Source organism: Manacus vitellinus, unplaced genomic scaffold (genome assembly GCF_001715985.3).
Source record: "Manacus vitellinus isolate BGI_N305 unplaced genomic scaffold, ASM171598v3 scaffold_0_pilon, whole genome shotgun sequence".
NCBI classification, from domain to species: Eukaryota; Metazoa; Chordata; class Aves; order Passeriformes; family Pipridae; genus Manacus; species Manacus vitellinus.
In genome coordinates this window covers 39,563,400-39,591,189 of record NW_021938789.1, presented here as the reverse complement: position 1 = coordinate 39,591,189, position 27,790 = coordinate 39,563,400, and the positions used below count along the sequence as shown (strand labels likewise).

The 27,790-nt window shown below is 47.9% G+C and overlaps 1 protein-coding gene across 1 annotated transcript in view; it reads left to right on the top strand.

The window, feature by feature from the left end:
* Positions 1 to 2,345: 2,345 nt before the first annotated feature.
* The window catches only part of MFHAS1 (malignant fibrous histiocytoma amplified sequence 1), a 35,870-nt gene continuing 10,425 nt past the window's right edge, over positions 2,346 to 27,790 (top strand). The window contains 8 exon segments of the mRNA XM_018071259.2: positions 2,346 to 2,359; positions 2,361 to 2,406; positions 2,408 to 2,487; positions 2,489 to 2,606; positions 2,609 to 2,657; positions 2,660 to 2,674; positions 2,677 to 2,742; positions 2,745 to 5,561. Of these exon segments, the coding sequence (XP_017926748.2) occupies positions 2,346 to 2,359; positions 2,361 to 2,406; positions 2,408 to 2,487; positions 2,489 to 2,606; positions 2,609 to 2,657; positions 2,660 to 2,674; positions 2,677 to 2,742; positions 2,745 to 5,561 (3,205 nt within the window).

The following is a 27,790-nucleotide window of genomic DNA, read 5'->3' as shown; positions in this document are numbered from 1 at the left end:
CGGCCTTGGCCTTAGAGAGGATCTGCAGTGCCCCTGGGCACCAGTGGGTGGGTGGCCCCCAATAATGATGCTGCTTTCTCTGTCTTTACCTGCACAAGGCACCAGAAAGAAGGAAATTGGCTGCAAATTTGAAGCCAGGGTCAATTTTCCCTGCAGAGACCTCTTATTTCTAGAAACACCATCTTGATTTAAAAATGTGATTTTGGTAGCAGCAGGTTGGGTGGGTTTGCATGTAGAGAGGTGGAAATGAAACCATCAACCTGGTATCACAAGAGCAATTGGGCAAGAGGGTGGGAGAAGAGAATGACTTTTTCTCAGTGAGGAATGAATGTGCTACTTTTGAAACAGGGAAGGAGCGTGCTCCTTTTGGCACACAGAGAAGGGTTACTTTCCATGCGATCTTCAGAAAAGCAAAGACACAAAAACTGGGTTAGCCCAAATAAAAGATGTACTGACCCACTGCAGGGATGCTCTGAAAATAACTGAGTGCAAGCCTGGAAACTAGTTCTACATGGGCACAGTTTAGCAAGAGGCCATGAAGTATCTCTGTTTCCCAGGGCCAGGATCTGACACCAATCACGAAGGAAGGATGAGCAGAATTTTATCCCCAGGTTTAGGCCCTCTCAGCAGAGCCTCATGGACCATGAACATCCCTGCATACCTGTTCCCCTTGAGCCCAAGTGGCCCTGGAGCCAAAAAATGAGCCAAGATCCCGGGACTGCCTCTGCTGCCTTTGACTTTGGGCAGCTCCTGATTCCTGCTGAGATGAGTTTTACCTTCATGCAGCCAGATTTTCTCTCAGGCCTGTGGGCTTTCCTCCCTGTCATTTGTATCCTTTGTCTGGTTTTACCAGTCAGCACTGCAAGTTTTTCACTGCGCAGGTGATGTTGTGCCCAGGAAGGCATTTAACAGAAACCTGGTGAATGTTTGTTAGGACTCAGAGGGCCTGAAAAGGCTATTTTATCCCTGCTTGTCTGTCACTGATGGGAAAGACAGGAACTGAATTTGTGCCTTTGCAATCTTGTAGTCTTAGTAATTTGTAAATTTAATAATTTAATGCAGTGACTATGGCTCAGCACCAGGTCGGTTCAGCTCTCTCCTTCATCTCAGGTGGGAATACAGTTAGATGCACAGGGCCATCCAAAAGGGAAGGTATCATTCTTGTGAGAGCTCTCCACAATAATGAAGAGAATAAAGGCTGTGAAGCTGTTTGCCCTGTGGACTACTTTTCATTTAAAAGGCTTTTTTTTCCTCTTTGTGGGTCTGAAGTAATAGCTTATAGCACACTTTAATGTTATAAGGTGACAAGGTCAGGGGAAACAAATGTTCTCAAGCTTCCAAAGCAAGCGGGAGTATTCAGTGCTGTACAAAGACAGTGACGCTTTAAAATCTCTGGACCTTTGGCCACGGTGCTTCGCTGGCAATCGTAAAGGTAAAGTCACACAACTCAGGAAAGCTCAGTGTCCACAGCCTCCGTCAGCCTGTCTCGCTGTGAAGGGACTCTTGCTTCCCCCCTGTAGCAGCAGTGGAAATTTCCAGGTCTATTTCTCCGACCCCCTGGAGCAAAGCTTCGCTGAGGAACCTGAAGAAGGCAGTGTTTACCGTCTGGCCAGATGTATGCAGCACAGGAAACAAAGCACGGCAGGAAGGTGGCAGAGTTGCTCCGGTTAAACAGAGGACTTATAGGCTTTCACACTCTCCCAACACGGAAACAGTTATTGAATGGGAAGGAAGGTTAGTCTCGTTTTCCTGCTGGGCTGCATGATAAAATCCCTTTCGCCTGGTGCAAAAATGACGCGGAGCAACACAACAGCTCACTAGGTGGTGAGCTGTGCCGAGCCGGGCGGCTCGCAAACCTCTCAGCAAGCCCAGGGGTAGGGCTAGACTCCGGGGCGGCGGCTGCTGTCACACACCGGGGTCCCGGAGAAGCGCCGGCACCGCCGCCTCTGCTGCCCCACCGCCTTCAGCGCCAGGCGGGCTCACCCACCCTACCGGGGCTCCCGAGGGGGGGGCAGGAGCCGCGGCTGAGAGACTCAGGCTAGCGTGGGGACCCTTTTCTGCCGGGAGGAGCAGCCGGTGCCCGGCGGGCAGGGGCGGGGTGTCCCCGGCGCGGGGGCGGTGCGGGCGCCGCCGGGGCCGGGCCGTGACCGCGTCCCGCCCCTGGCGGGGCGGTGGCAGCGGCGGCGGGGTGCGTGCGCGGAGCGGCGCGGCGGCAGTGCCGGCGCGGAGCCGCGGGGAGCCCCGAGCCCGCCGCGGCGGCAGCGGCGCGCAGCGCGGCCGCGCCCATGGCGAAGCACAGCGGCGGCAGGTAGGGTCGGGCGGGGCGGGGGCCCGCTCCCCCGGCCATGGCTCAGACGGAGCCCGAAGGCGGTGCTGCTGTGGCGCGACGCCGCCCTGCGCGCACGGAAAGCTGCGGGGCGGCCCCGGCGAGCCCGAGCCTGAGCCCGAAGCCGGACGCGGGGCCGCGGGGGGGCCGCCGCCGCCGCCCTCGCGCCGCCGCGACTCGGCGCACGCCCCCGCCGGCGGCGGCGCTGGGGGAGCTGGAGGCGCTGAACCTGAGCGGGCGGGGGCTGGAGGAGCTGCCCGAGGAGGTGGGCGCCGCCCTGAGGCGGGCTGGCGGGTGCTCAGCCTACGGCGCAACCGCTGAAGCCGCCTGCCGCCGCCGCCCTGCGCCACCTGGGCGCCTGGCCGAGCTCGACCTCAGCCACAACCGGCTGCGGGTCCTGGGGGACGGCGGGGCGCTGGCGGGCTGCGGGGCCTGCGCAAGCTCAGCCTCAGCCACAACGAGCTGGGCGCTGAGGGCCCGGGGCTGCCCCCGCGACTCGCCGAGCTCGGCTGCCTCGAGGAGCTCGACCTCAGCTTCAACCGCCTGCGCCGCCTGCCCGAGGGCCTGGGCCGCCTGCGGCACCTCCGCACCCTCGACGTCGACCACAACCTGCTGCCCTCCTTCCCTGCCCCGCTGCTGGAGCTGGCCGCCCTGGAGGAGCTCGACTGTTCTGGCAACCGCCACCTCGGAGCCCTGCCCGAGGGCATCGCTGCCCTCCGCCGCCTCAAGATCCTCTGGCTGAGCGGCACCGGGCTGGTGGCCCTGCCCGAGGGCCTCTGCCAGCTGAGCGCCCTCGAGAGCCTCATGCTGGACGGCAACCGGCTGCAGGCCCTGCCTGCTGGCTTCGGCAGGCTGCAGCGGCTCAAGATGCTGAACCTGTCCTCCAATCTGCTGGGGGAGTTCCCTTCTGCCATCTTGGCGCTGCACAGTCTGGAGGAGCTCTACCTGAGCCGCAACCAGCTAACCTTGCTGCCCCCTCGCCTTTGTCAGCTCCACCAGCTCCGCACCCTCTGGCTGGACAACAACCGCATCCGCTACCTGCCTGACTCCATTGTGCACCTCCACAGCCTGGAGGAGCTGGTCCTGCAAGGCAACCAGATCGCCATCCTGCCTGAGGGCTTCGGGCAGCTTTCCCGTGTCACCTTGTGGAAGATCAAAGACAACCCCCTCATCCAGCCCCCCTATGAGGTGTGCATGAAAGGCATCCCCTACATTGCAGCCTACCAACAAGAGCTGGCCCACTCCCAGCCTGCCCTCAAACCCCGCCTCAAGCTGGTCCTCATGGGCCTAAAGGATGCAGGGAAGACCCTGCTGAGACGATGCCTCATGGAGGAAGATAGGCAGAGAGGGGATATGGGAAGCCTGGAGGCAGGGAACACTCAGCCTAGAGGGTTTCCTGGCAAGCATCAGGACGTTGGGAAAGTGCCAGTTGGATGTTGCCCCTTCCCTGAGCTTCAAGACACTTCCTCAGCGCAGGTACCTGTCATGCAGCAGCTGGAACGTCTCCCCGCTGAGCAGCAGGAACGTCTCCCCACCGAGCAGCAGGACATCCCTTCTCACGTCCCCTCTCAGCGAGTGAAAGGGCAGACACCGTGCCCTGCACCATCACTGCCACCAAATGCCCCCGAAATACCCTCAGGACTAGGACTGTCAGGAGGCAGCAAGGGCATCGAGGTGATGGACTGGACAGCGGATGCAGAGAGGGGCTTGACATTCATTGTGTATGAGCTGGCGGGGGACCCAAGTTATGATGTGATCCAATCTTTCTTCCTCTCTCCTGGAGCCTTGTATGTGCTGGTGGTGAATTTGAGTGCCTACGTCCCTCAGCACTTCTACCCCTCTGTGGGCTATTTCTTGCACTGGCTCAGTTCCAAGGTGCCCCATGCTGTGGTGTGCATGGTGGGAACCCATGCTGACCTCTGTGCGGAGCGGGAGTTGGAAGAGAAGTGCCTGGACATCCATCACCAGATTGCTCAGCAAGAAAAGAGGGATGCTGAGGGACTCCAGAGCTTAGTCCAGCAGGTGGATGAGGCTCTGGGGCAGGACTTTGACCTGCGCTGCTCCAGCCCGCATGCGGCCTTTTACGGGGTCTCGGACAAGAACTTGCGGCGAAAGAAGGCCCAGTTTCAGTACCTTCTCAACCACCGCCCACAGATCCTCTCTCCAGTGCTGCCTTTCAGCTGCCAGGACCGTTGCCAGGTGCGTCGTCTGCGGGACAAGCTCCTCTCCGTGGCTGAGCACCGGGATATCTTCCCAAACCTGCACCGGGTGTTGCCCAAATCCTGGCAAGTGCTGGAGGAGCTGCACTTCCAGCCACAAGCTCAGCAGCTGTGGCTTAGCTGGTGGGACTCGGCCCGGTTGGGCTTGCAGGCGGGTCTGACAGAGGATCGGCTCCAGAGTGCCCTGTCCTACCTGCACGAGAGTGGGAAGCTGCTCTACTTTGAGGAGCACCTCACCTTGCGGGAGTACGTGTTCCACAACCTGCCACGGCTCATTGACATCCTCAATGTCTTCTGCCAGCGGGATGCCACTGTGCTGCTCCAGAAACTGCTCAGTGACACTCAGATTGACGAACTGAGGACCACTCAGCTCCATCATTACGTGGAGGGCTTCTTGCTGCATGGCCTCCTCCCTGCCCATGTTATCCGTCTCCTCCTTAAGCCCCACATCCAGAGCCGGGAGGATCTGCAGCTCATCCTGGAGCTGCTGGAGAAGATGGGGCTATGCTACTGTGTCAACAAACCCAAATGCAAGCCCTTAAATGGGGCAGCTGCTTGGTACAAGTTTCCCTGCTACGTGAAAAACGAGGTGCCCCATGCAGAGGCGTGGATCAACGGCACCAATCTGAGCGGACAGTCCTTCTTGGTCGAGCAGCTGCAGATTGAATATAGCTTTCCATTCATTTTCCCACCCGGCTTGTTTGCACGCTACAGTGTCCAGATCAACAGCCACGTGGTTCAGCGGTCAGATGGCAAATACCAGATTTATGCCTACCGGGGAAAGGTGCCTGTGGTGGTGAGTTACCGGCCTGCCAGGGGAGCTCTGCAGCCAGACACTCTGTCTATCGCTAGTCATGCGTCCTTACCAAATATCTGGACAGCTTGGCAAGCTATCACGCCTTTAGTGGAAGAACTGAATGTCCTGCTCCAGGAATGGCCGGGCCTGTACTACACTGTGCACGTCCTCTGTTCAAAGTGCCTTAAAAGAGGGTCACCCAACCCACACACTTTTCCAGGTAAGGCACAGCTCAGCTTGCCTTTCATCTCCTCTGGGGCTTTGCCCCTTCTAGAAGGGTGTGTTACCGTGTCAGCCTTAGCTCCCTTTCTTCTTTTTTTGTTTCTTTTTTCTTTTCTCCTCTGCTCTAACTCCTTTCCTCCGTGATTTGAGTCATGAGAGAAAATATTAGGGTAGCTCCAGGGAGACAGGCTTAAAATAACCCTATTCTGAGATGAGGCGGGTGTTACAACCCCTTTTGTCTGTGCCTTTTCTCTGTGCTTTTTTGGGTTTTGGCCCTGGGAGTTGGTGGTGCCATTGTTGAAAAGGCACTGATCTGTCCTTCTCCTTGTTTTGATTCCTTTGAATGGAACTGTGGTGGGGTTTGTGTTTTGGGGGTTTTTTTTCCTAATTCCTTTTACCCCGCAGCTTCCACTTGGGACAATTTGTAAACATGGATGGAGATGCCTAAAAGATTGCAGGTGTCCCTTACCCCCTCCTTCAACCCTCCACCCCCAAAACCTGGCCTGTGCTGCAGCATCTCTGAATGCAGGAAAGCCCCTCCTGGTAGACAATGGGTGTGTTGGTCTCCATAGCCCCGTGTAAAAAGCACTTTTTGGTATCTGAACCCTGTCTCCAGCAGGAAGCATTCCTCCCCGAAGAGAGAGGGATGCTCCATCTTCTTTGTTTAAGTGTCTCACCTAGAAATGATTCCCAGACTGCGCCTTTTGGAGCTATTATTGAGAGCAATTATTTTTCTTTCACTCTCCCCCTTAATCTAACAAAAAAAGCATAATCTCCTTCCTCTGGAATGTGACTAATCGTGGTGCTTTTTAAAGCTCTCACTTCTAAACTTGTGATTTTTATTGGTGCTGTTTTCCAACAGCATCTGTTTTACTTTGTAGGTGTGCAGGTACTGCCTCCTAACCAGTGTCCTCCTTGCTCCGCTTGGGTTTGCTCTGCGGCTTGTGGGGGCCATGGGAAAGGTTCTTTGATGTGTAAATCTGCATGAAATCAAAACACACTCTGCACTGTAAACAGCACCCCGGAAATGTGTATTTTTACACACATATACGTCCATGTTGGAGGTGTGTTGGACATTATTTACAGGTAGCCTGAAATTGTGGGGGGAACTGCAGTATGATTTGAGTTAAGGCAACCAATGGTGCTGAATTGATTCGTAAGCAAATGTGACTAATAAGGCGTGTTTTTTGGGGGGTTGGTTTCTTTTTTCTCTTTTTTTTTTTCCTCTGGACCTTGAGAATAAGGAGATGGTGTTTGCTCCTCGGCCTGCATCCTAGTTGCTTTGATTGTATCTCCCTCTAACCGTGCTCGCTTATGTAAGAGCCGTTGGGCTGGGGGTTGAACCCGTGCTGTGAGACACTGAGTGGTATCTTGCTGCTGACGTGGTGCTTGAGGGAATGTGATCTGCTTTCCAAAAAAAAAAACAAACATGGAAAAACTCCCCAAAACAAACCAACAACCCCTCAAAAAAGCCCACCAAAATTAGTCAAGATAGCCAACTATATGTGCAATGTGCTGGTGTAACAGGAAGCTATTGAAGGCTTAGTTTCTGAAGTCGAGTCTGCAGTCATGTATCTAGTTTGGTTTTTTTTTTATTTGGTGAATGTTTTTTGGCTGTTTCTTTTTTGCCTGTGAGTAGATGATGCATTAAAAGTGAAATTTGAAGAAGAACCAGACTGTCTGCAGGCAATTGGTGTCATTGCTGACCGGTGACAGTCAGAGCAGGTCCAGAAGCATGAGAGGGGCATTGAAGTTAAAGGGCCTTTTCTTTAATGGGTTTAGCTGTGCCATATATGTTTCCTTAGAGGTAGGAAAGAGTTGTTCTCACCTGGGAACCAGGTCAGGTGTGCTGGGAAGGGAACGCACAAGTAAGCAGTGTGTTGAGCGTGAGAGGAGATGGGGCTCATGTGCCAGGTCTCTGAATGCCACCTGGGTGATGCTGCCTGTGGAAAGGGGGTTGCAGAATTTCTGAAGCACTCCAAGGGGGGAAAGTCAGGCCTTGCTGCCAGGGGCACAGGACAGCATCCCAGGCGATCCTACCTTGGGGCAGGGGATGACTGTCTTAACATGGATACTACAGGAGTCTAGCTGGGAGAACAGCAGACATGCATGTTTCAAAGGCAAAGCTGATCTGTGGAAGTGCTGAAGAGTGAATAAAGGCTGCAGTTTATTGAGAAACCTGCTTGTCTTCTTGGATGATGATTAAATCTAGCCCAGCTGTGATCTAGAAAATAGGAAAAATGTGAACTGTGATTTGGCTTGGAGAGGCCTGTATGTCTGCATTTAATCTAAAATATTCTTTGCTGTGTGTCTGCTCTATGAATAAAGGACTGTTTAAGAGCCCCTGAATGGCAATGATGAAGCTCAAGATTTATTTTTTTTGTCCTGATTTTGTTGATCAGGAGGTGTACATGTTTAAAGTCATGCTGTCAAGCTTGCTGTCATGCAAGTGAATCATGGTTGGTGTCATTTTTGACAAGGTGTAGGAAAGAGATGGGTCTAATGTTACAAAAATATGTAGTGAGGGAGATGTCATTTTCTTTCCAAGCTCTTTCAGTGAAAATCCCTGGCAATTCTTAAATAGGTCTGTGGGCTTTTTAGGACTGCACCGAAGAACTGCTTTGCAGCCTGTTGACCTTAATAAGGGAAATATTTCTGTGGAGACACTGCCAAATTTGTGCTCAAAAATGGAAGTGCAGTCTGGCTGTGTGTGTGGTTGTGCAATCTGTGTCGTCATTCATGAAACGGATGGTGCATTCTTTGGTCATCCAAAATTTTTATTGGAATCCCCTTCAAAGAGGGGTCTTGGTTGTTCGTGTGTTGAGGATTAATCATTGCTTTTCCTCTTCTTCCCTTTCCGCCCTGTCCCACGCAGGCACGCTGTGACTTCCATGGATAATAAAGAAATACCCTAGGAACAAGCTACTGCGTATAGAAATGGTTAATAAGAGTTGAGATTTTGGATTCAGTCTTCTGAGGGTTTATTGCAAATAAACAGTGAATGAAAGTGATATAAAAATGCCTTGTTAGGGTCCTTTTAAGGAAGTTTTTGCATTTGAAACAATTTTTTAGCTGGGTGAAATAGTAACGGAATTGGCATCTGAGCTGGAATCTTAGTGTGCTTTGAGGCTGCAGTCATCCACTCGGCTGAAAACAACTTGGTGTGTTGAATTTTTTTTGTGCTTTACATTTGCACTACATATAAATAAAAGTTTTCCTGCCAGGCTAAGAAAGGCATATCCCTGCTTGAAGTGACCAACAAGAATGATTCACCAGTCCAAGACGATGAGAACTCAGTTAGGTTGTCACAGGCATTGTGAAATGCTCAGATTTGTATGTGATGTTCTTTTAGCCCCTGGACTGAAGGACTTTTAGGTTATTCATGTCCCATAAGCTATTAAGTGACTTGGGATTGGGGGGTGGAGGTGATTTGCCATCTGTCTGATAGTAGACACGTGTGCTTTGTTCGGACAAATGTGACTGGATTTTCCAAGCCTGCGTTCATGTGCACCTGCTAACTGCCCTGCTACTGTCTCCTCTTGCCCTGTGCCAGGCTGGGTCTGGGCCACCCCAGGCTCTTCCAGACTGTGGTTTGTACAAGGTGTCCTGATGTCCTGTGTGTGATTCTTTTGGTGTTTGGGGGGGGGGGGGGGGGATTATCTTTGACTGGTGGTTTTCTTTTATTCCTGCCTGTAAAGTTGGCTGAATGAATGTAGACATAAGAAAGCCAGGGCTTGTGTCCATTGCAGAAGATGGGCAAAATGCTTTCACAAGACAAGGTGATCTGGGTTTTCACAGAATAAAAATACGACAAAGATGGAAAGCCACGGACAAAGACACTGTGAGAGCCTAGCAGTCCCTCTCCCAAAGGATGTGCCAGAGCAATTGGGGAGCTTTGAGAGATGCTGGAGGACTAGCAAGAGGTCTCCTGTGAAGAGGAAGTGCACATCTCCCCACCTGTTTTGCTTTCCTCTTCTTGAGGTATCAGAGCAGGGAGATCACAAGCCTCTACTCTGCCTGTCTCCCACATCAAAGGTGAACAGAAGCAGGGATTATATACCAGTCACCTTCAGGGGTTCAGATGGAGATACAGTGTAGTTCCCCCGTGAGTCTCTCTGTCATGGCTAGAGCAGGGTTAACTAGGCCACCTTATGCATGTGATTCAAAGTGAACCATGCTCACCATCCCCGCATTGGAGTCAAAAGCAATCAAGAACTCCCTTGGTGGCTGAGATGGACTCAGGACATGGAGAGGTGGAAGATCCCATGATGTGTCACGCTGTCAAGTTACCCATGCAAGGTGAGGCAAGAGCAGGTGAGACTGGTTTTGTCAGAAGAGCTCAGAAGTTGCTCCAAAATCTGAGCTGCTGCTCAATGAAAGGCTGATGTCAGGTATCTAATTGTGCTTTGTAGTTACATTTTAAGCAGCTGGGGTTCTTTTCACAGGCAATTGCAGTAGAGTAACACCTGCTTGTTATAGAGCCTGATGCTAGCATTTGGCAGCCTTCTATTTTCCCTATTTGAGGGTGGAGTCTTTTTGCTTGACTTTCAGAGTAGATGCCATGGCTTCTTTGAGGCTGTTGTCACGCTATCCTGCAGGCTGTGTCTTCAACAGAGTACTGTGGCATAATTGGAGACAGCGTGGCAAGACTTCAGCACCATATGAGCTCTGGACACGGATGATCTGGGTGGCAGGATGAAGCTGAACAGGGCCCTGTGATTCAGGAGAAGAGCAGCATAGATTGGTTGTTGGGCTTGGGGAAGCTAGTGTGATTCTGTAGCTGTATTAGCATGGATAATTGACTGAATGAATGGAGACATAAGAAAGTTAGGATCTGTGTCCCTTGCAGAAGATGGGCAAAATGCTTTCACATTTTGAAGTGTGATTCTGTAGCTCTATTAGCATGGATAATTTAGTTTACCAACTAGAGCTGATTTCTGTGCTGCTGAACTGACAACCTAGAGTGGTGTGACTTTTGTAGGTACTAGTGTAGAAACACGGTAGCAGCCTCTTTGCCACTAGGGTTTTTTAGAGATTTCCTTCACATTGAGCTGTGTGTTGCAAGGTGAGCGTTTGAAGTCCCCTTGCTTAGTGGCTGTGGCATCCTCTAATTTACAAAACACATTGAAAGAGACAACAAATATTTTGTGGTCTTGGAGACAGAGGAAATTGCCAGAGGAAGAGTGTGGTATGCACCATGGATGGCTGCCATGGGACTGTGCCTGGTGGGGTGTAGATGTGGGAGCCAGTCTTTGGAGAGAACTGAAACAGCCAGTGCAGAGCTGGGCTCGTGCTTGACCATCTAGCTTGGAATGGGAGGGAATGTGGATGCCAGAAGAGAGGCTGAGGTTTTGAATTGCCTTCTTAAAGCTGTCCTGCAGTGTCTGGTTACTTTGTATTGTGTGCATTGCTTCGTGTGTGTTTGGGGGCTTTTTTTTTTTTAAAGCTGTTAATATAGAACTTGCTAAAATTACTTGCAATTAGAATGGCAACATGCACATTTAACACTGCTTGAAGAAATCCTCTTCCTTATGCAAAAAGTTCCTACGCATTTCTGATAAAGGAAAGGTTTCCTGGTACGTCAGCTCTGGTACAAGAAAGCTCTTCTGATTTGTTCCTTAACAACTTGTCTTGCCCTGACCTGTTCCCCATGGGAGTCATTGCTGGGCTTTGAGCCTCTGGACTTTGAGCTGCCATCACTGAACCAGGGAAACACTAGATTTGGTTGAGTGGATCTTTTTGGTTTGATTAGTGAAGCAAAGCAGAGTTCTTGGCCTTCAGTGCATTACTTTTTTTTTGTTTGTGTTTTTGGTTTGCATTTTTTATTACAGTCGCTGAAATTTGTCTTTGTAGGAAATGACCTATAAAAAGAGATGCTCAGTACCAAATGATTCTTTGTTTCATTGTGTAAGATGTGTTTAAAGGCTACTGACTCTGGGGATGAGATGAAATGTTGATGTAGGTTTTCCTCTCTTCAGAGTCAGTTGATTATGTGAGGACTGATTCGTGTGCCGCTTCATCATGCTGCGGACACAGGTGCCATGAACTGTGCTTTGCATCGTCTCGTGTGCAGGCATATCTGGTGGTGTGGTGCCTCCTTCTAGAAATGCTGCAGTGTGACAAGTTTTCCCATGTAAGTTTGGTTGAGATTTTGCATGTGCTTGATCCACATGCAGATGTATTACAGGGTCCTTTTGCAACTCGGGAGAGGATGGTGGAAAACCACCAATGGTGCTGAATCATTGTGGCCTTTTGGTGATGTGAACATGTTACTTGACATCGGGATAGAGCTGTGAAAAAAACAGGTGTCAGTTTAAAAACAAAATAAGAGTGCATCTGGTACGTAATTCTTCTGTATGCTGTGGTTTCCTGTTGCTTTTGCAGTATTAAGCAGGCAACTGTGGTAGCCTAGCGTGCTCTCCAGTTAGTAATTTGCTAGTAATAGTGCAGATTATTCGTTTGGCTCTTGAAAGCAATTTGCCAGGGAAGAAAGGGTAAAATGTATTTAGCGAAAAGTTCTGTGTGGGGTTTGAATTCTTGGAAGTTGTTGATGTACAAATTTTTTTACTATCTTCCCCCTTCTGCCCCACCATGTCCTGAGCAGAGGAAGAATAACTTCTGTAGATGTGTAAAGAAAACTGTGATCTGGGAGTTGAACACAAGATGATCAGTTATGTCCTTTTCTCTCCCTGTCCTTGTTTGTGGTAGTTGCACTTGTCATGCAGATGTGGACAACTGTGAGAGGGCTGGCTGGTGCCAAATAAGACCACCTCTTCTCAGGTGAGCTTGTGGATGTGCTTTTTAAGGGAGCACCTCTTAGGGACAAGGAGCAGGAAGGGAGTGCTTAAAGTACTTTGTGAGTTATAACAAACTCCTGCTGCTGCAAACAAAATATGTCAGTGCTTTTGACTAGCTATGAACACATGGGTCTGAGAAAGCAATGCAGATAGATTGTAGGAATCTTGGTCTGCTTGTTGTGGTTTAAGCTATACAGTGATCTTGCTTATATCAGGAGAGCTGATGGGATTCTGGTGACCACAGTGTGAAGGAACTGTGTTCTATACAGAGGGTGAGGAGGCCTTGGTGTTTTTAGAAGCTGTTGAGCAGATGCAGTTAACAGTCTTCAGTGGAAAGATCACCTGAATGTGGCCTTTGTTCCAGCTGAGGAACTGGGAGAGCTTTGTCCTCTAGCAACTTCTTTCTTGGAACCAGATGTAAGAACTGGGACTGGAGGGGTTCAAGACCTGTGAAAAAACTGGCTGGTTGGCTTTGGGAGCAGTGTAATTCAAGGTGTTCAGATGGACCATCTTTGAGGGCCTATGGTTCTGCCTCAGCAGGCTGCTGGAGGCTGAAGTCATTTTGTACTTGTGGTATTTTCCTAGCCAAAACGTGGTGCTGAATGCACTGATTGGGTTGCCAACATGGTCAGTGGTAGTGTGGTTTCGGACTGCTGCAGGTTCCGTGGTCAGGGGTGAGTTGCCTGTGGCCAGTGGATGAAGGCTGTGTTCAGACTGAGCTGTGACTGCTGGAGTGCTCGCCTGCTGGAGGTGGTTGTGGTTTAAAGCGAAACCTTAATTTCAGTTTTGTCTTTTATTCCCAGTGGTCATTTTCAAGAGCTCTGAGCTTCTCCCAAAGGTTTACAGAGAGTAGCTACTTACTAGTTTTAGCTGTGGCTATGTGGGACTCCTAGGGGATGGGTGTGACGGTGGCCTAGTACCTAGAGACTTTACAAAGTAACATTAATTTTGAATTGACAGTTCAGCATGGCACGCTCTGCATGGAGCAAACGAGCATTGAGGTGAGGAAGATGCTTCTGTGGGGTAGTCCATTTAACTGAGCACTTTGTGAGGATCAGACTAAACTGAGATGTGAGGGCAAGTAACCTTCAGCATCAAATAAAGCTGCATCTCAAATCCTGTTCAGACCTGTCCTGTTTTGCCACACTCTGACTCAGATGTGGTGCTTGAATACTCTAGGAGGAGTATTGTTGTTGATCTAGGTTACATTGAATTGTGCTAATGAGATGATGGGAGACTTCTTCTGGGCTTTTATTAGTGGGGTTTCACAAGCTTGTTTAAGTGCATTTCTATAAGACTCTGTATGAAAGCAATATCAAGATATCTTCCCCTTTACCCACTTTTAGGGTGATGCTTGCCAAGAGTCCAGTTTAGATAAGTATTTTTATTTGTGTTACATGAAGGAACCCAGACCTCCCAGACCATTCTGGGAAAGCTCCCTCCTCCTTCGCTTTCTTTAGAGGTTTCAGGTTGTTCCTGTTACAGTGTAACAGGAATAAAACAAAAGTAAAACAATGGTAGGACAGGGATTTGTGGGCCTCATGCCCATAAATGACTAGTGACAAAATTCATATTGCAGGCTTTTGTCCGAACAGAATACAAGATTATTACACACTTCACTCAAGACATCATCTCTTGAATGATCTGTACTAGTAACTCTCCAGTTTGTATGTGCTGAATTCCTGTTGGATCATGTTCTTTGCCTTTCTGGCAGGTGTTTTCCTCTCCAGCAATACACAGTGAGCAATGGCTATACATATAAAATACACTATATCTCCATCTGATAAAGGACAGATCCTGCCCTGCAGCAGGGTGTGGTTGTTGGTGAACATCCTAAAAAATGAATTGGTGGTAGTTTCACAGCATCAGAATCTGTTTGGCTTGAGACAGAGGTGCTTGACCTAATTTGCTTGCAATGTGTCTAGCTGTTTCGGCCCTATGAAGCCACAGAGTGGGAAAATGTTGAAGGTGGACACAGCTATTGGGTCTTGCTTGACTTTGAGAGACCTATGCAGTGCTTTTGGTGCCTTTTTGTCATTGCAAGGCTGGCAGCAGAGGACTGCTAGAGAGGCTGATTTGTCCCAAAGCTACCCAAAAACAAGTGTCCTCACATTTAGGAAGGCCCCTTGCTATGTGGGCAACATGCAGAGGGTGAGCTTCCTGCAGCAGAAGAAATAGGCATGTCTGTCATGTGGTCTCTGAGACTTTATGGTGGACACAGCAGAACAGCTGAGTTGACCTGCAGTACAGACCGAGTCTACATGGTGCAGCAGCACTCTGCTGCATCTCTAGATGTTGTTGTGGAGCTCTCATGCTGACCACTGAATACCTTTCTCCACTCCCTGTGGCCTCTTTCTCAAATGTCAAATGCAGTGGTCAGATATGGACAGCAAGCAGTTTTTCTCTGAACAGACAAGTGTTAGAAAGCAAGGCCTTAGCAATACGCAGAGCTGAAATGCACACGCTGTACAGTGTGGAGGATGGAGAGGCAGGGACCTCTATGTGAGACTGGCTGCCTGATGTCATTCCTTTACTCTGAGTATTCCCATTGCCTGTGTCTGAACAGTTGCGTTTTCATCTCATTAAAATTCTCAGATAAATCGAGATGATCAAGAATGAAGTACTAAAAATGGGGTAATGGCTTGTGATAGCAATCCATTCTGATAAGCAGTCATCTCGTATTGACCTTCCTGACATTTGCATTTGTATCTTTCCACTCTCTGTCTGTATTTATATTGTGGATAACTCACCAGTCTGTACACATGTTCTCCTCTATTGCATTATAGGGAAAATAGCATAATTGTCTGTAAAATTGCTAATCTTTGCACTTTTCAGGATTACTTCCTCAACAGATAATAATATGCAGCTGTACTTACTGCATATGTGGTGTGTGACAGGGAGTGTTTTGAGTTATTTATGTCTTTTTCATTTGGTTCTTCTCCAAAAAAGAGCAGAGCAGCTGGGGCATTGTCTATATGGGAGCAAAGGGATTTGAGGCAGGTACATAACTTAGTTGTCCCATCGCTTTTGTAATTCTTCATCCTCTTCCTTATCTGTGAAGTGGGGAGTGGCTCACAGGAACAATGACCTTCCTTAGCAGAGGGATTTAGTCATGATGGGACCTATAGGAGCTGGAGCAGAAGAAATAGTAGGGTTGCAGCTGAGCTGCTCAGCACACCTCCGTTGAGAGATCTGCAGTGTGGGAGGCATCTTGCAAATTGCAGACTCGCCCAGGAGTAGCCCAAGGGCATGGGAAATCATAAATCCAGAAAAACTGGTCTCTGACTGAGCAGCAGCTGTGTGGTCCCAAACTCTCACTCAGTCATGGGGAGCTGTTCCTGGGCCTAAGCTGGTTTTAAAGAGCACTGTAGGTTGAGAGAACAGCTGCTGACTTGGCCTCCACTGCCTTATTGTGTGCTTTGAACCAGCCAGCCTCTGTCCCACTGTTAAACTTTTTGAGTGACTCCATCTTGCACCACCATAGTGCTGAGCAGCCAGACCAGGAACAAGCAGTGAGAGCTGGGATAATCAGTTCTGGCTCAAAGTAGTCCCCAGGTAGTCCTTTGGATGAGTTGGCTTTCTTGGGGAAGCCTCATCTGGGCTGTATCTTCTGGAAGCCAGCGTACTGTATCCAGAGAGGAGTAAGCAGGTGGACAAGTAAGTCCATGCTGCCAGAACAATTCAGGTGGAAAGAGATGGACAAACTTATCCTTTTAATATGTCTGTGCTACTGCAATGAGAGGAAGAGATAGATGATTTTGTGTGTGTTTCCTCTCCTGGTCTGCATAGGGTGTCACCTCCTTGCTTTGTGTGGTTGTATTTTTGCATTGGTTTTGCATGGCAAGGTTTTGGTATCGGGAGTGGGGCACAGGAAGCCCTGCAGGGGTTGCCTCTGAGATGCTGCTAGAAACTTCCCCTCTGTCTGACAGAGCCAATGCCAGATGGCTCCATGATGGACCCACCACTGGCCAAGGCTGAGCCCATTGAAACCCTGTGCAGCAGCAATTGCAGTTGGAGTACGTGGGTGCCCGAAGGAGGCTGTGATCCCATGAGAAGCCTGTGCTGGAGCAGACTCTGGGCAGGATCTGTGGACCCATGGGAGCCCATGCTGGGGCAGGTTTGCTGGTAGGACTTGTGACCCTGTGGGGTCCTACACTGGAGCAGTTCATGAAGAACTGCAGCCTGTGGGAGGGACCCCACACTGGAGCAGGGAAAAATGTGAGGAGTCCTTCCCCTGAGGAGGAAGGAGCAGCAAAGACAATCTGTGATGAACTGACTGCAACACTCCTTCCCCCCCACCCCCCGTGCCACTGGAGAGGGATGAGATAAAGTCAGGAGGGAAAAAGTCAAGAGTGAAGTTGAGCCCAGGAAGAAGGGCTGGGTAGGGCAGAGGTATTTTAAGGTTTGCCTTTATTTCTCACTACCCTTCTCTGATTTGATTGGTAAAAAATTAAACTAATTTTCCCAAGTCAAGTCTGTTTTGCCCATGATGGCAATTGGTGAGTGATCTCTCCCTGCCCTTATCTCAGCTCTTGAGCCTTTCATTGTATTTTCTCTACCCTGTCCCATTGAGGAGGGGGTGATAGAGCAGCTTTGGTAAGTGTCTGGCATCCATCCACCCACCACAGTTTTATAGGCAGAACTGCTGGATGGGGTTGAATGTGCTGCAGCAGAGGGTGCTTGGTGGCAGGTTTCCAAACCAGGGAGTCAGCAGCAAGCACCAGGCCTACTTACACATGTTGTGTAATCAGATGAGTTTTCAGCTCCCCGTGCGTTTCTCTAAATCTTCCTTTTGAACAGCCTCTTTCTTTGCCCGAGAGAGATTTTCGTGCTCTTATTTCAGACAAGGATGCACACACTAGATATGGAAAATTCCCATATCCATATGACTCCGGTATATCAAAGTGGCTAAACTTAGAAAATCTAACAAAAAAGAGCTTCCCCTTCCTGTGATCTGACATAACATTTCTTGGTCGCTGTTATTTTTACTATGGAACAGCTTAAATCTATTTTGGTTGGGCACTAAGTGATGGCTACAGCGTGAAAGAAGAAATTTGTTTCTGTGAAGTCAGGCAGCCTTGCTGCAGCTTCAGGGCTCTGAGGGCTCAGGCTGAGCATGTGCCAGCACTGTGTTGGGGCCCCCTGACAGTCCTACTCAGCTCTCTCGAGTCCTGCCCCCTCGGAGAGGGTCTGTGGGGCTCAGAGCTTTGATGGCAGTTAACTTTTTCAGCATCTTATAATGAGCGGGAGTGGTGATGGATTTTAACACACACATGCAGACCCCACTACCTTACTCATCCTCCAGATTCTAGGAGGACAACATAAGAAAGATGTTGTTTTACTGGCACCAAAGTGGGGAGACAACTTCATGCACAATGGGAATTTGTAGGAACTAGCCATGCCTCTGGTTTCACAGGTCTCTTTAATACATAGACTTTCTTTCACTGTACACTGTTAGGACCAGGACTGAGCCATCCCTGTCTGGAAAATGCGCTGGTGTAATCGTGCTCTGATGGAGCACCTTGAGCTCTTGTTGTCAGGAATATATAATTCAAACTTTCAAACTTTTTTACTCATTTTAGTTGGTTGGTTTTTTGGTTGGTTGGTTTTTTAAGCCATCTCCTTTGTTAAAACTGGCTCTGTGGAGCTTTGAGCTCATGTTTTATTACAGCTGACTGCTGCGCTTCAGCAGCCTTCTGACTTGTTTCCGAACATCCCACACCTGCTTTCATTGAGATGGACTGAAGGCAAGCAACTGGGGTGTTGGAAAGAGACACCATTGCTTGCTGGCTACAATATCCCAGAAATCTGTGAAGCAAGAATTTATGTCTCACTTTTTTATAATTGTAAGCTTCTGACAGACAGTTGTGTAGAAAGGTTCCTCACTCTGAAACTTTAGTCATCTCCAGATACTTTTACTCAGGTTCATGATGGCGCCAGAGGGATACATAGGGAATGAAACTGCAGTGTTCTTTGTCCTCACTAAAAGGTCAGTCAGATCTCTGTACCTGAACCTGTGCTGTCAGGAGTTTTGGGCAAGGAGTCTTGCTCATGCTGTCACATGAAGGATCATGCTGTGATCTAGCATTGATGACGTTTTCATGACAGCTTGTGTAAGGGAGAAGTTTGTAGTTTCTCAAAGGAGCATGCGTGTGCCTGAGGGAGCCCTACAGGCACTGAGGTGATCATTACTGGATTTTCAGATCTTAACTGATGCTTGCATAGGCAAATAATTCAGCTCAGCAAGTAGCTGCTGTGGTCAGCTCACTAAGATGAGATGCTGAAATAAATGGTCAAGAGTTGAGTCTTGTGTGTCTCTTTTCCTAAACAACGTATTTGTGCCTCCAAGGCTCAGCCAAAGTAAAGACTTCTTTGGCTGAAAGAAAAGTGTGGGAACCTTCCCCTGGGATCAAAAAAAAAAAGTGTCTGTCATCTTTTGTAACAGAAAGCTATCATAAAGTTTTTGAAGCTGCCTGTTATTTTTAACTTGTCCTTTGTCCTTCATTGAAAGAAATCACATCTTCTCTGACAAAAGAGTGCCTACCATGTTATGTACATACACACATGCACATTTTTGAGTGCCTGCAGTGAAATTCAACACAGTGTTAAGAAAATGTTGCTGAACAAGGCACAACCATGCTAAAGTTATTCACACGGGGATCTGATAAAAAAAAAAAAGGTTGAAAATAAACAAATATCCCCTCCTAACAAACCATTGGATTGGAGAGAGTGTGATGAGAGGAGATGCTTTATGAGCTGGTTTGGGAAGTGCAGTAGGCTGACTCTGAATCTGTGACTTGGATTTCTGGCCTAGCATTTTGCAGGTGCTAAAAGTGTGCTTCCCATTAAAAGCTGGCAGCTGCAAGTGTGGCAGGGTGTCTGGCGAGGGGTAGCTGAGCAGCATGGCTGTTCACTTACTGCATGGCTGCTCCTGCCTCTTGGTAGCAGAGTGAATGCTGACAGCATGGCCCTCGTAGTTGCCCAGCCTCTAGTTCATTGCCAGAATGGCATGACAAGTTGTCATGTTTTATGGCAGACCTATGGCCAGGCTCCAGGTCAGAGATTTATCACTGTTACCTGTGCTCCCTGAAGTATTTAGTGTCAGTATTTCCTTGAAACAGCACCTCTGGTTGAAAGCCATGTTGCAAAACAGCCTCTGCTCTGCAGCTGCTGCGTGGTACAAGTTTTGTGCATGATTTTGCTTCTGTGGCATATACCAAGTGTATCCAGCCCCATCTGAATCTTGCAGGTGATTGTTGGAACTGGGAGCTGCCCACAAAGTTGTGATTCTGCTGGAGATGGCATTTTTGCCACTTGCTTTATGCTGCTTTATCCTCATTGCATAATGCAGCATGCTGCAGATAATCCAGTCATCATTACAAAAGGATTTAAAACTCTTTTTTAATCAGAAGTCATTTTTAATAAAACTTTGCCTTGCTTGGAGGACTGTTCTCTTGGCTTGTGTGTTTAAGAAAAATGCAGGAGGCTGAGGAAGGTGGGAGGGAACCAGATTAGGGAGAAGGGAGCCGGGTGCTTCTCTCTGGCTCTGAGGCAGCTGGTGGTGAAGTCCAGAGCTGTGGGACATGTTTCCACTAGCACTAAGCAGGCAAAATCCTTATGTGTGCAGATAGAAGCATCTAGTAGATGTGTGCTTTCTCTGAATTTTTCCCTCACAGAGCAAACTTGTGGTGGCGGGGGACAGAAGGAAAGGCTTGCTCTAGTCCAATCTGGCTTATGCTTCCCCTTTCAACCCTCTGCATCCAAAACACTGGTAGTCTTCTGGGGCCTCCTGCATCTCAAAACAAACTGTGATCCTGGACAAAGTGCAGCAGGGGAAGGGGTGCTCTTTGCTTCTCTTCTGATGGCCATTTGTGTGTGACTGATCTTGTTTCTTTGGTTGTTGCTCTGCCATTGTATTGTGCAAAGTGAACTATCAAAAATAACACGTGAACTCTGAGTTGCCCAGAAACATGTCCTCCTCTCCTCCTGTATGCTGGCATTTTGCCCACTTTTCTGGCAGCAGCCAGCTTTTGAGCTGCCACACCTGCTTCACCTCCCCTCAGAGCAAGCCTGGCTAGGGGCCTGAACTCCAATGCTGAACGACATTTGAGAGCAAGCATCCTGCTGCTTCATGTGTTTTTCAATCCCAGTAGTCCTCGCTCTTGGGATATCTCAACCATATGCTTAAGATGTCCCTGAGTCTCTCCTTTTCGATCAGTTTGAGTAAATGACTGGGAAGTTTTAAGGCTGGCTGTTCCTAAGACAGATCCCCTCTGAGGGGATTGGTGCTGGGCATATTCAGAGGAGAGCAGCAAGCTTGCAGTTCAGGTAAGTTGGTGAAACATCTGAAGGAGAGGGGCCAGGGCTGTGTTGCAGTGACACTGGTAAGTATATCAGAGTTATCACCTGGTGGAAATCTGCCTGGAGAAAACCTGGAAGTAATACAGGTTTACAGCACAAATAGCTAGGGTACCAGGAAGGAGCTCAGCTCTGAGACAGTCCCATGATCTCCTGGGAAGGTGCTGGGGAGTAGAGGAGACAGTGGAGGAATTAAGTGTTCTCCTATCAATACTGCTGCCTCTCTGAGATGCTGATGAGTTTTTTGCAGGCCCCAGGGCTCTTTCCTGTTTCAGTAGTAAGCATGACTACCATAGAAGTGATTTTTAAGCAGCAAAAATAGATGCTGCAATTTACCTTTGGGCACTGAGAACCCAGAACAGATGGCACTTAGCAGGCAATGAGCTCTGCAGGAGTTAAGTAGCAAAGCTATTGTTTCTGAATTGGTGTGACTTACCATTGGAAGGCATTTCAGTGGCAGAATAAAAAGTAGTAAGAATTGGTTTTGGCAGAGATAGTAAAACAATCTCTAATATTAAGTCTATAAGTAAACACTTTTCCTTGGGCAAAAGGTATTTTTAAGCAAAAGCTAGCTATTTTGTTGATTTACAGTTATTACTTGTCACTTGTTTGGATATTAGGGAACTAGAGGGTTCAGAGAAGAATGGTTAAATTATTGGAAGTGCTAAAGAATCACCACAAAAATTAAAACAAAAGAATTAAATTATTAGTTTTCATCCCCTCTGGAAAGGGAACAAGTAAAAGCTATTAATGGTAAAAGGATAGACAAAGCTTTGTTCTCGATCATTGAGCAATACAAAGCCAGCAGCTTGCTGAGACTTCGAATACAGCAATTTTGGTAATAACAAATATATTTAAAACCAAACAGAGAAGATATGAAACACAAATCAGTTCTCTACATCTGTTGGCACAGGGAAACTCAGGCTCTGAGCTTTGTGGAGTGCTGCTTGGGCACTGCCATGTGCACCAGCAATGCTTTTCTAGTGGCCTAACACATGAGACCAAGAGGAAAGTTGGCCAGTGGTCTTAGTGCTCTGCTCCCTCTGATTTTAGCTATATAGCTTGATGCAAATCTACACCACACTATGTCTGACAAGGAAGAAACACTTGACTTATGAAACTTCAGTGTAAAGGGAAAAAATATATGCAGAGAAGCAAATTATATCTGATGTCCTTGTAATTAAGGAAACTTCAGGTTCCTAGTCAGCTAACACCATACCTGTGGTCAGCATGTAGTGTGGGGATTGTTATTAGCTAGTAGAAAGTAGGTAGCTTTGTAGGAAAAGAGCCAAGGAGGCATTTTGTTTCAATTAAGCATGAGCTTAGAATAAATTCTGTGACGTACATGCATAGACCAAATTCTGCAGTAAAGTGACTTCAATACAAAGTCATGTTAATAGATTAAAACAGAGATTAGTTTAAGCCAGTTCAATAACCAGGTAAAACAATTGATTTAAAATTTGAGCATGAGTGGGACCTATGGTGTTTAGACTTTGCTCCTTAGACTAGTCAATGATGAAGGGTAAAAAAAAAAAAAGTTCCTGTGCTTAAGTGGGCTCTGTGTTTGTCCTGCTGAACAGCAAATGTTTTAGAGTGACCAAAATAGCTTTCCAGAGGAGTATTGCACAGGCATCTCACCTTAAATGATCTGGGAGAGAATAGTTACCACAACAGGTTTGAAAATATAGCACCTTCCAATTCAGATTGCAGAACACACTGAAGCGTTGGAATGGCCCTAAGGCAACAGCAACTCATGGAGCCAAGTTACTTTCACCTAGAAAGGAGTTTATTTAATTTCAGGGAAAACCGTTGGGCAGGGCATGTACATACATGTCTTGCATGTGTGTTTTGGTTTGTTCTCCTTTTTCTTGTCTGGCAAAAGGCAAGTAAATAATAAAAATATAAAAGCAAAAAGGTTACTGCAAAGGAAACTTCATGCCTTTCACTGCCCAGCTGGACTTTGGTGAATTTCTAGAAGAGGGGCTTCATGGGCAGGATCCTGCCTTCAGGCATGGCATGCATGGACATCTTGTGGGGAAGGAGCAAGTCAACAAGGAAAAAAACTTGACCCAAGTGCTCTTCCAGCCTTTGTCTGTCTTCAGCACAGAGATTTGTGTCTTCAATAATGCTTAAAGACACTTCGCCAGTAAATGGTCTGGTCTCTTTGTGAACCCTTGTATTGCAGCAGGGAGTTCTGCAGCTTGTGCTTCCTATTGCTTTTCTTCAAGTGCACCACACTGTACCTGTGTCAAGGCTTTCTAGTGTTTGAGTTGGAGCAGGCAGAAAATAATCAGTCAGTTCAGGGTGCAGTATTGTACCTAGACTATTGTGAGGAAAAATATCTTACAGACTTGCCTAATTCTCTAAATTTAGCAGAAGGGCAGGCAGAGGTCTGGCCCTGCTTCATAAGTTGCATAAGGCTGGAAGTCAGCGGGACTGAGTCTTGTAAGCCCTGCTTCAGGGGCTGGCTTTTCACATGGCCAGCTAGTAATGTGTTGTGATCCAAACATAAGAGCCAGAGAGGTAGCAGGATGCTGACCAGTCCTGGTAGCTCCCTCCAAACTTCAGTGAACCCTGCTTGTTAACTTTGTTTATTACATTAATGTCATTGAGAGCTCTTTTTTTTTCCTTTAGTGGAACCTGCATTGTGCTGATCATCTGGATGAAAGAAGGCTCAGCACCTTCACTGTGATGGAGGTGTAATAGCTTTGGAATTACTGTTTGGTGGAAGTACTTTGGAAGTACTGAAAGGTGGGCTCAGACTGGTGGGAACTGTTGCTGTTTGAACTGTCTGCAGCCAGTGTTGTCTGGAGTTCAGGTGGATGCTCTGTGTGCAGTCATGCCTTGCTGTTACTGGGTGAGAACAGACAGGTTGGGGCTGGCTGCAGCTTTCTCTCCAGCTGGTGCCTTGCTTTGGCAGATTGAGAAAGTGCTCATGGCAGATACGGCTGAAGGGGTGGAATTAAAAATAACCAAAAGGTAGATTCTGGGCTTGGTTACTCAGTGACAGGCCTATTTCTATTCTGGGATGAGGATAATTCGCACTGAGCTCATTACACCATGACTCTCCCTTAAAATGCCTTGACAGTCAATTTCGTTCCAGCTAATAAGGTCCTAAAATGTTAATGAGGCAAATCAATTTTTCATGGCTTTGTATTGCAGTCGTCAGAAAGTGCTGTGTTGCAACTTGCTAATTCAAGAAGCTTTTTAGATATTAGAAAGACAGCAAAATACTCAGCAATTTGGAGGATGCTTTGTTTTCTCAATTTCTCCACAGTGCCTCCTCTCATTTTTCTAAGCCTTTATGCTGTGCTATTTGCTTGTCCCTTTTGGTCACATCCTTTCTCCAGTGTCTGCTATGGTCAGTAATGGGAGGACGTGGCTTGCTCCCACCTTCCCCACTGCACAGGGAGAAGGATGGAGTGCCCAACAGAAAAGGTAGAGTTGAAGCTGGACAAGGGAAGCTACTCATGCTGAAATACTATTTGAAGTACACTGAGTTTGATGGAACAGAGTGGAGAAATGACATCATGTTCATCCCCCTCTTTTATCTTTTTGGAAGGGGCAGTGGTGTCAAAAGTCACAGCCTTCTCTAGAGCCTCATGGCAATTTGCTGAGATGTCAGTGTTACCTTGCATAAATGCTGTCTGTGCTCAGTATTTCATGGTTGCTGAAAGAGGAGAGAGAAGTTGCATTCATTGTGTAGCCACATGGTTGGTAGATCAGTTACCTGCACTGGCTTAGGAATAGGTTAGATGCCAACCATCCTTTCTCTGAGCTGCTTATGTGATACTGTCAGAAGGTGACAGAAGGGCTCAAACTTTCATGACTGCTCCTGGAGTTATTTTGAAGGAGCTGTTTTGATCATTTTCTACTGCTCTCCACATTCTCGTTTGTGAGTGTGCAGAAAGTAAGTACCAAATCGTGTGATTTGGGAAATGAATGGGGGGTTTTTTGTTTTACTTTTAACTGAATTCCAGTTCTAACTATAATTAACTTCTCTGTGCCTGAGAAGAAGATAATGAACTAATGTTTTGGGACAAACGTAGATTTTTCCAAGTTTTATACTTGGAAACCTTGTACTGTCACACTGGGAAAGGATGATCTGAAATAACTCCTGAGGGGATATTAGTGTATAAGTTGTAAATTGGTACTTTGAATAATTATCCTCCTGTAGCTACTGAGTCAAGCATCCAGAATGCTTTCCTCACAACTCCTCCACCCAGAGGTATTCTCAGTTCAGTGCCAAAGGCTTCACTAGAGCTTTTGCAACCATTGAGGTGTGCCAATGTCCTCTTCTCCTGTGATAGTGATGGGTTAAGATCTAGCCGACCTTATAATGACTTGGGGAAGGAGGAGGGTGTTTAACCCCCTTAAGCCTTTCAGACCATAGCTGGTGTTTGTGTGACTCTCCCCTTCCCTGAGTGGCTAAAATTAGAGTTAGTGATTGCCAGGTAGAGCATCTGTTTCCGTGTGTCTCCTGGACAGGCCCTGCAGAGCCCCTTAGCCTTTGACACAGCCCCAGGCTTCCTGCCAGGGTAATTAGTCTGGTAGCTCCATGGGTAGGAGATAAAGCGCAGGGTGATCTCAGCTGCTGTGGGGAAGAGCTGCCTGAGCTGAGCGCAGCTTCTGCTGCAGGTCTGGGGTTCCTCGCCTGGAAAACTGCGGCTCTGGGTCCTGAAGCTTGACTTGTCAGCTCCAAGCTGAAAAGCACTTCTGTCTGTTTCCAGAGGTTATTTTGTGTTTCTGTCATCTCACATGAATTAAGAGCCTTGGGAAAACAATTTCCTGTGTAGCCAGCTGGGAGAATATTCAAGGTGAGCCATATATATATCAACAGCTAGAGGTGTGAGGCCTGGAGATGAGGTGATGGTTCGACAGACACCTGGTCCTGTGAATGCAGGAGCTGGAAAGCTCTCCAGTGCTTGGATCAAGCAGCAGCTCCATGGCTGAGCCTGCCCCTCTGGCAGTTGTGATGCTCTAGTGTGGAGCTGAGCACCTCCAGGAGACTGCTCTGTATTCAAGGAAGGTGTCATTGTTGACGTTTTTGGTCTTGAACCCTTCAAAGGAGAAATGGCAAATTGCCATCGGTTTCTTTTGCATATTTTGGAAAGCTCTAACCCTCTCCCTTGCTCTCCATATCCTTTTCTCTGTGCTATTGCCTTCCGTTCTTGGGGAATTACCTCTGCAGGCTAGCCCTTTGCCTTGCAACTGGCTGCCTTTCCCACTCCACATTTCCAGAGCAAGCTTTCTTTTTGTTTCTCTTTTTAAACTGTATTAAATCCCAGGCTCATTTGTTCCTGAGTATGTGCTCATGTGCCGCCCCGATGGGTGGTTCTGCTCAACGGTGTGCCCTTGTGATCAGTGGTTACCAACAGAATTGTCTTCTCTGTTGCTTTTTTTTCACAGCAGTCTCTCCCACTAGGGCACTTTCACAGGGTGGAATTTTTGTTGTTGTTTTTGTTTGCTAGTATTAAGCTCCTTTAACTGGGACTGCAACGTGAGGCTTATGAAACTTTTGTTCATAATGGGCATTTCACCATGCTCTGCTCCCTTTTGTGATTTCTCTGCTTTCAGCTTCTTTATTTTTGCTATGTTTGTAGCCAGGAGAACAGCCTCTAGTGAGAAGAAAATTAAATCCTAACTTGGAGGTCTCTATCCAGTCCTCTGCCTCAAGCAGGCCAAGTAGATAAGGTCGCTCAGGACTCCAGAAATAAATCAGCTGCAGAGTTCTATCTTTCTGGGGAATATTTTTGTGCGTGACATGCAGGCAGTGCTGTGAGGAGCATATTAAAAATTCATACCAGTACAGAGCAGTATTTTCTGTGCGCAGTGCTTGAGAATAAGCTTGTGCATCATGCGCAGCAACATTTGTATGAAGCAAGTAATTAATTTCATCTAAGCAGAGAGTAACAAAGACAAGATTTAAAGGGCATGGAATAGAAGCAGGCTGGTTGTGAGACACCATCTCCTTCCCCCTCCTTCTGCCAAGACTCCTGGCAGATTTCTCTACTGTAGAGCTGGCTGCAAGATCCCAGTGTATGAGGGCATTGCCTGTGCTTACAGCAAAGGGGGAAATCTGTGCACATGGCTATTCGACTCATCCTGCCTCTGTGACAGCTTTGATCTAATTGTGTAAGTGCTCTGGCTATTGAACCTCAAAACAACTAACAGCCAGGCAGAGAAGCTGTAGCTTCTCCAACCGCAGTCTCTTTGCAGTTGTTTGGATGAAAGGGGGTAGGACTGCATGCAAAGCAAAGGGGTGTCATGTAAGCCCTGTTTTTCGACTGCTGTTGGAAACCAAGCATGGAACGTGTATTTTTGGTATGCAGGCAGTGTTTAAGTGTTCTCTTCTCTACTTTCCTGAAGGCATGACTGCTGAGTGCTATGCTGAGAGATGTCACAAGCAAAGATTAGTCAAGGGAGGCTTGACAGAGAAGCAGTTGAGGCTGAGAACTCCACTTGCAGTAGTTGCTGTCTGAAGCCCTTCAGCAAGGAGGAAGAGTGAGAAGGGATTTAGGGTAGAAGAGCATATGAGCGTTGGGGTTGCAAAAACCGTGGTTGGAGCAGCTCTGGGACATGTGGTGGAGTGAGTAGGTCAGTGCTCAAGCAGGGCAGCTGTAGGAGCAGCTTGGTTTTGGCTGTCTCATGCCCCTGTTGTGAAGCATGGGCGCTGTCTCTTCAAGATCTCTAGCAGACTGAAGAGAGAGAAGCAGCACCACAGAGCCAGGGCCATGTCCTGCTCATCCACTTCTTGCTGCAGTGTGTCCCAATGGGGCCCAGACAGCAGGAATGACAGCATGAAAATGACAAATATCATCAGGCTGATACTGTGCAAATGTCTTCTCCTGGGAGCTCTGAGAGAGAGGAGATGGCATGGCAGGCTGAACAGAGTGTCTCATCCTTAGGCCCTTGCTGCAAATTCTTGATATGTGAACAGGGAACCTTGTGCCACTTAGCACAGCCATGGCAGTGGGAGCTGTGTGAAGGCAAATGGTGGGATTTTCTTCCTTGTATTCAAAACCTTACTCTCTGTTAAGCAGCCAAGTAGGCTTACAGCTGGCCTTGTCTG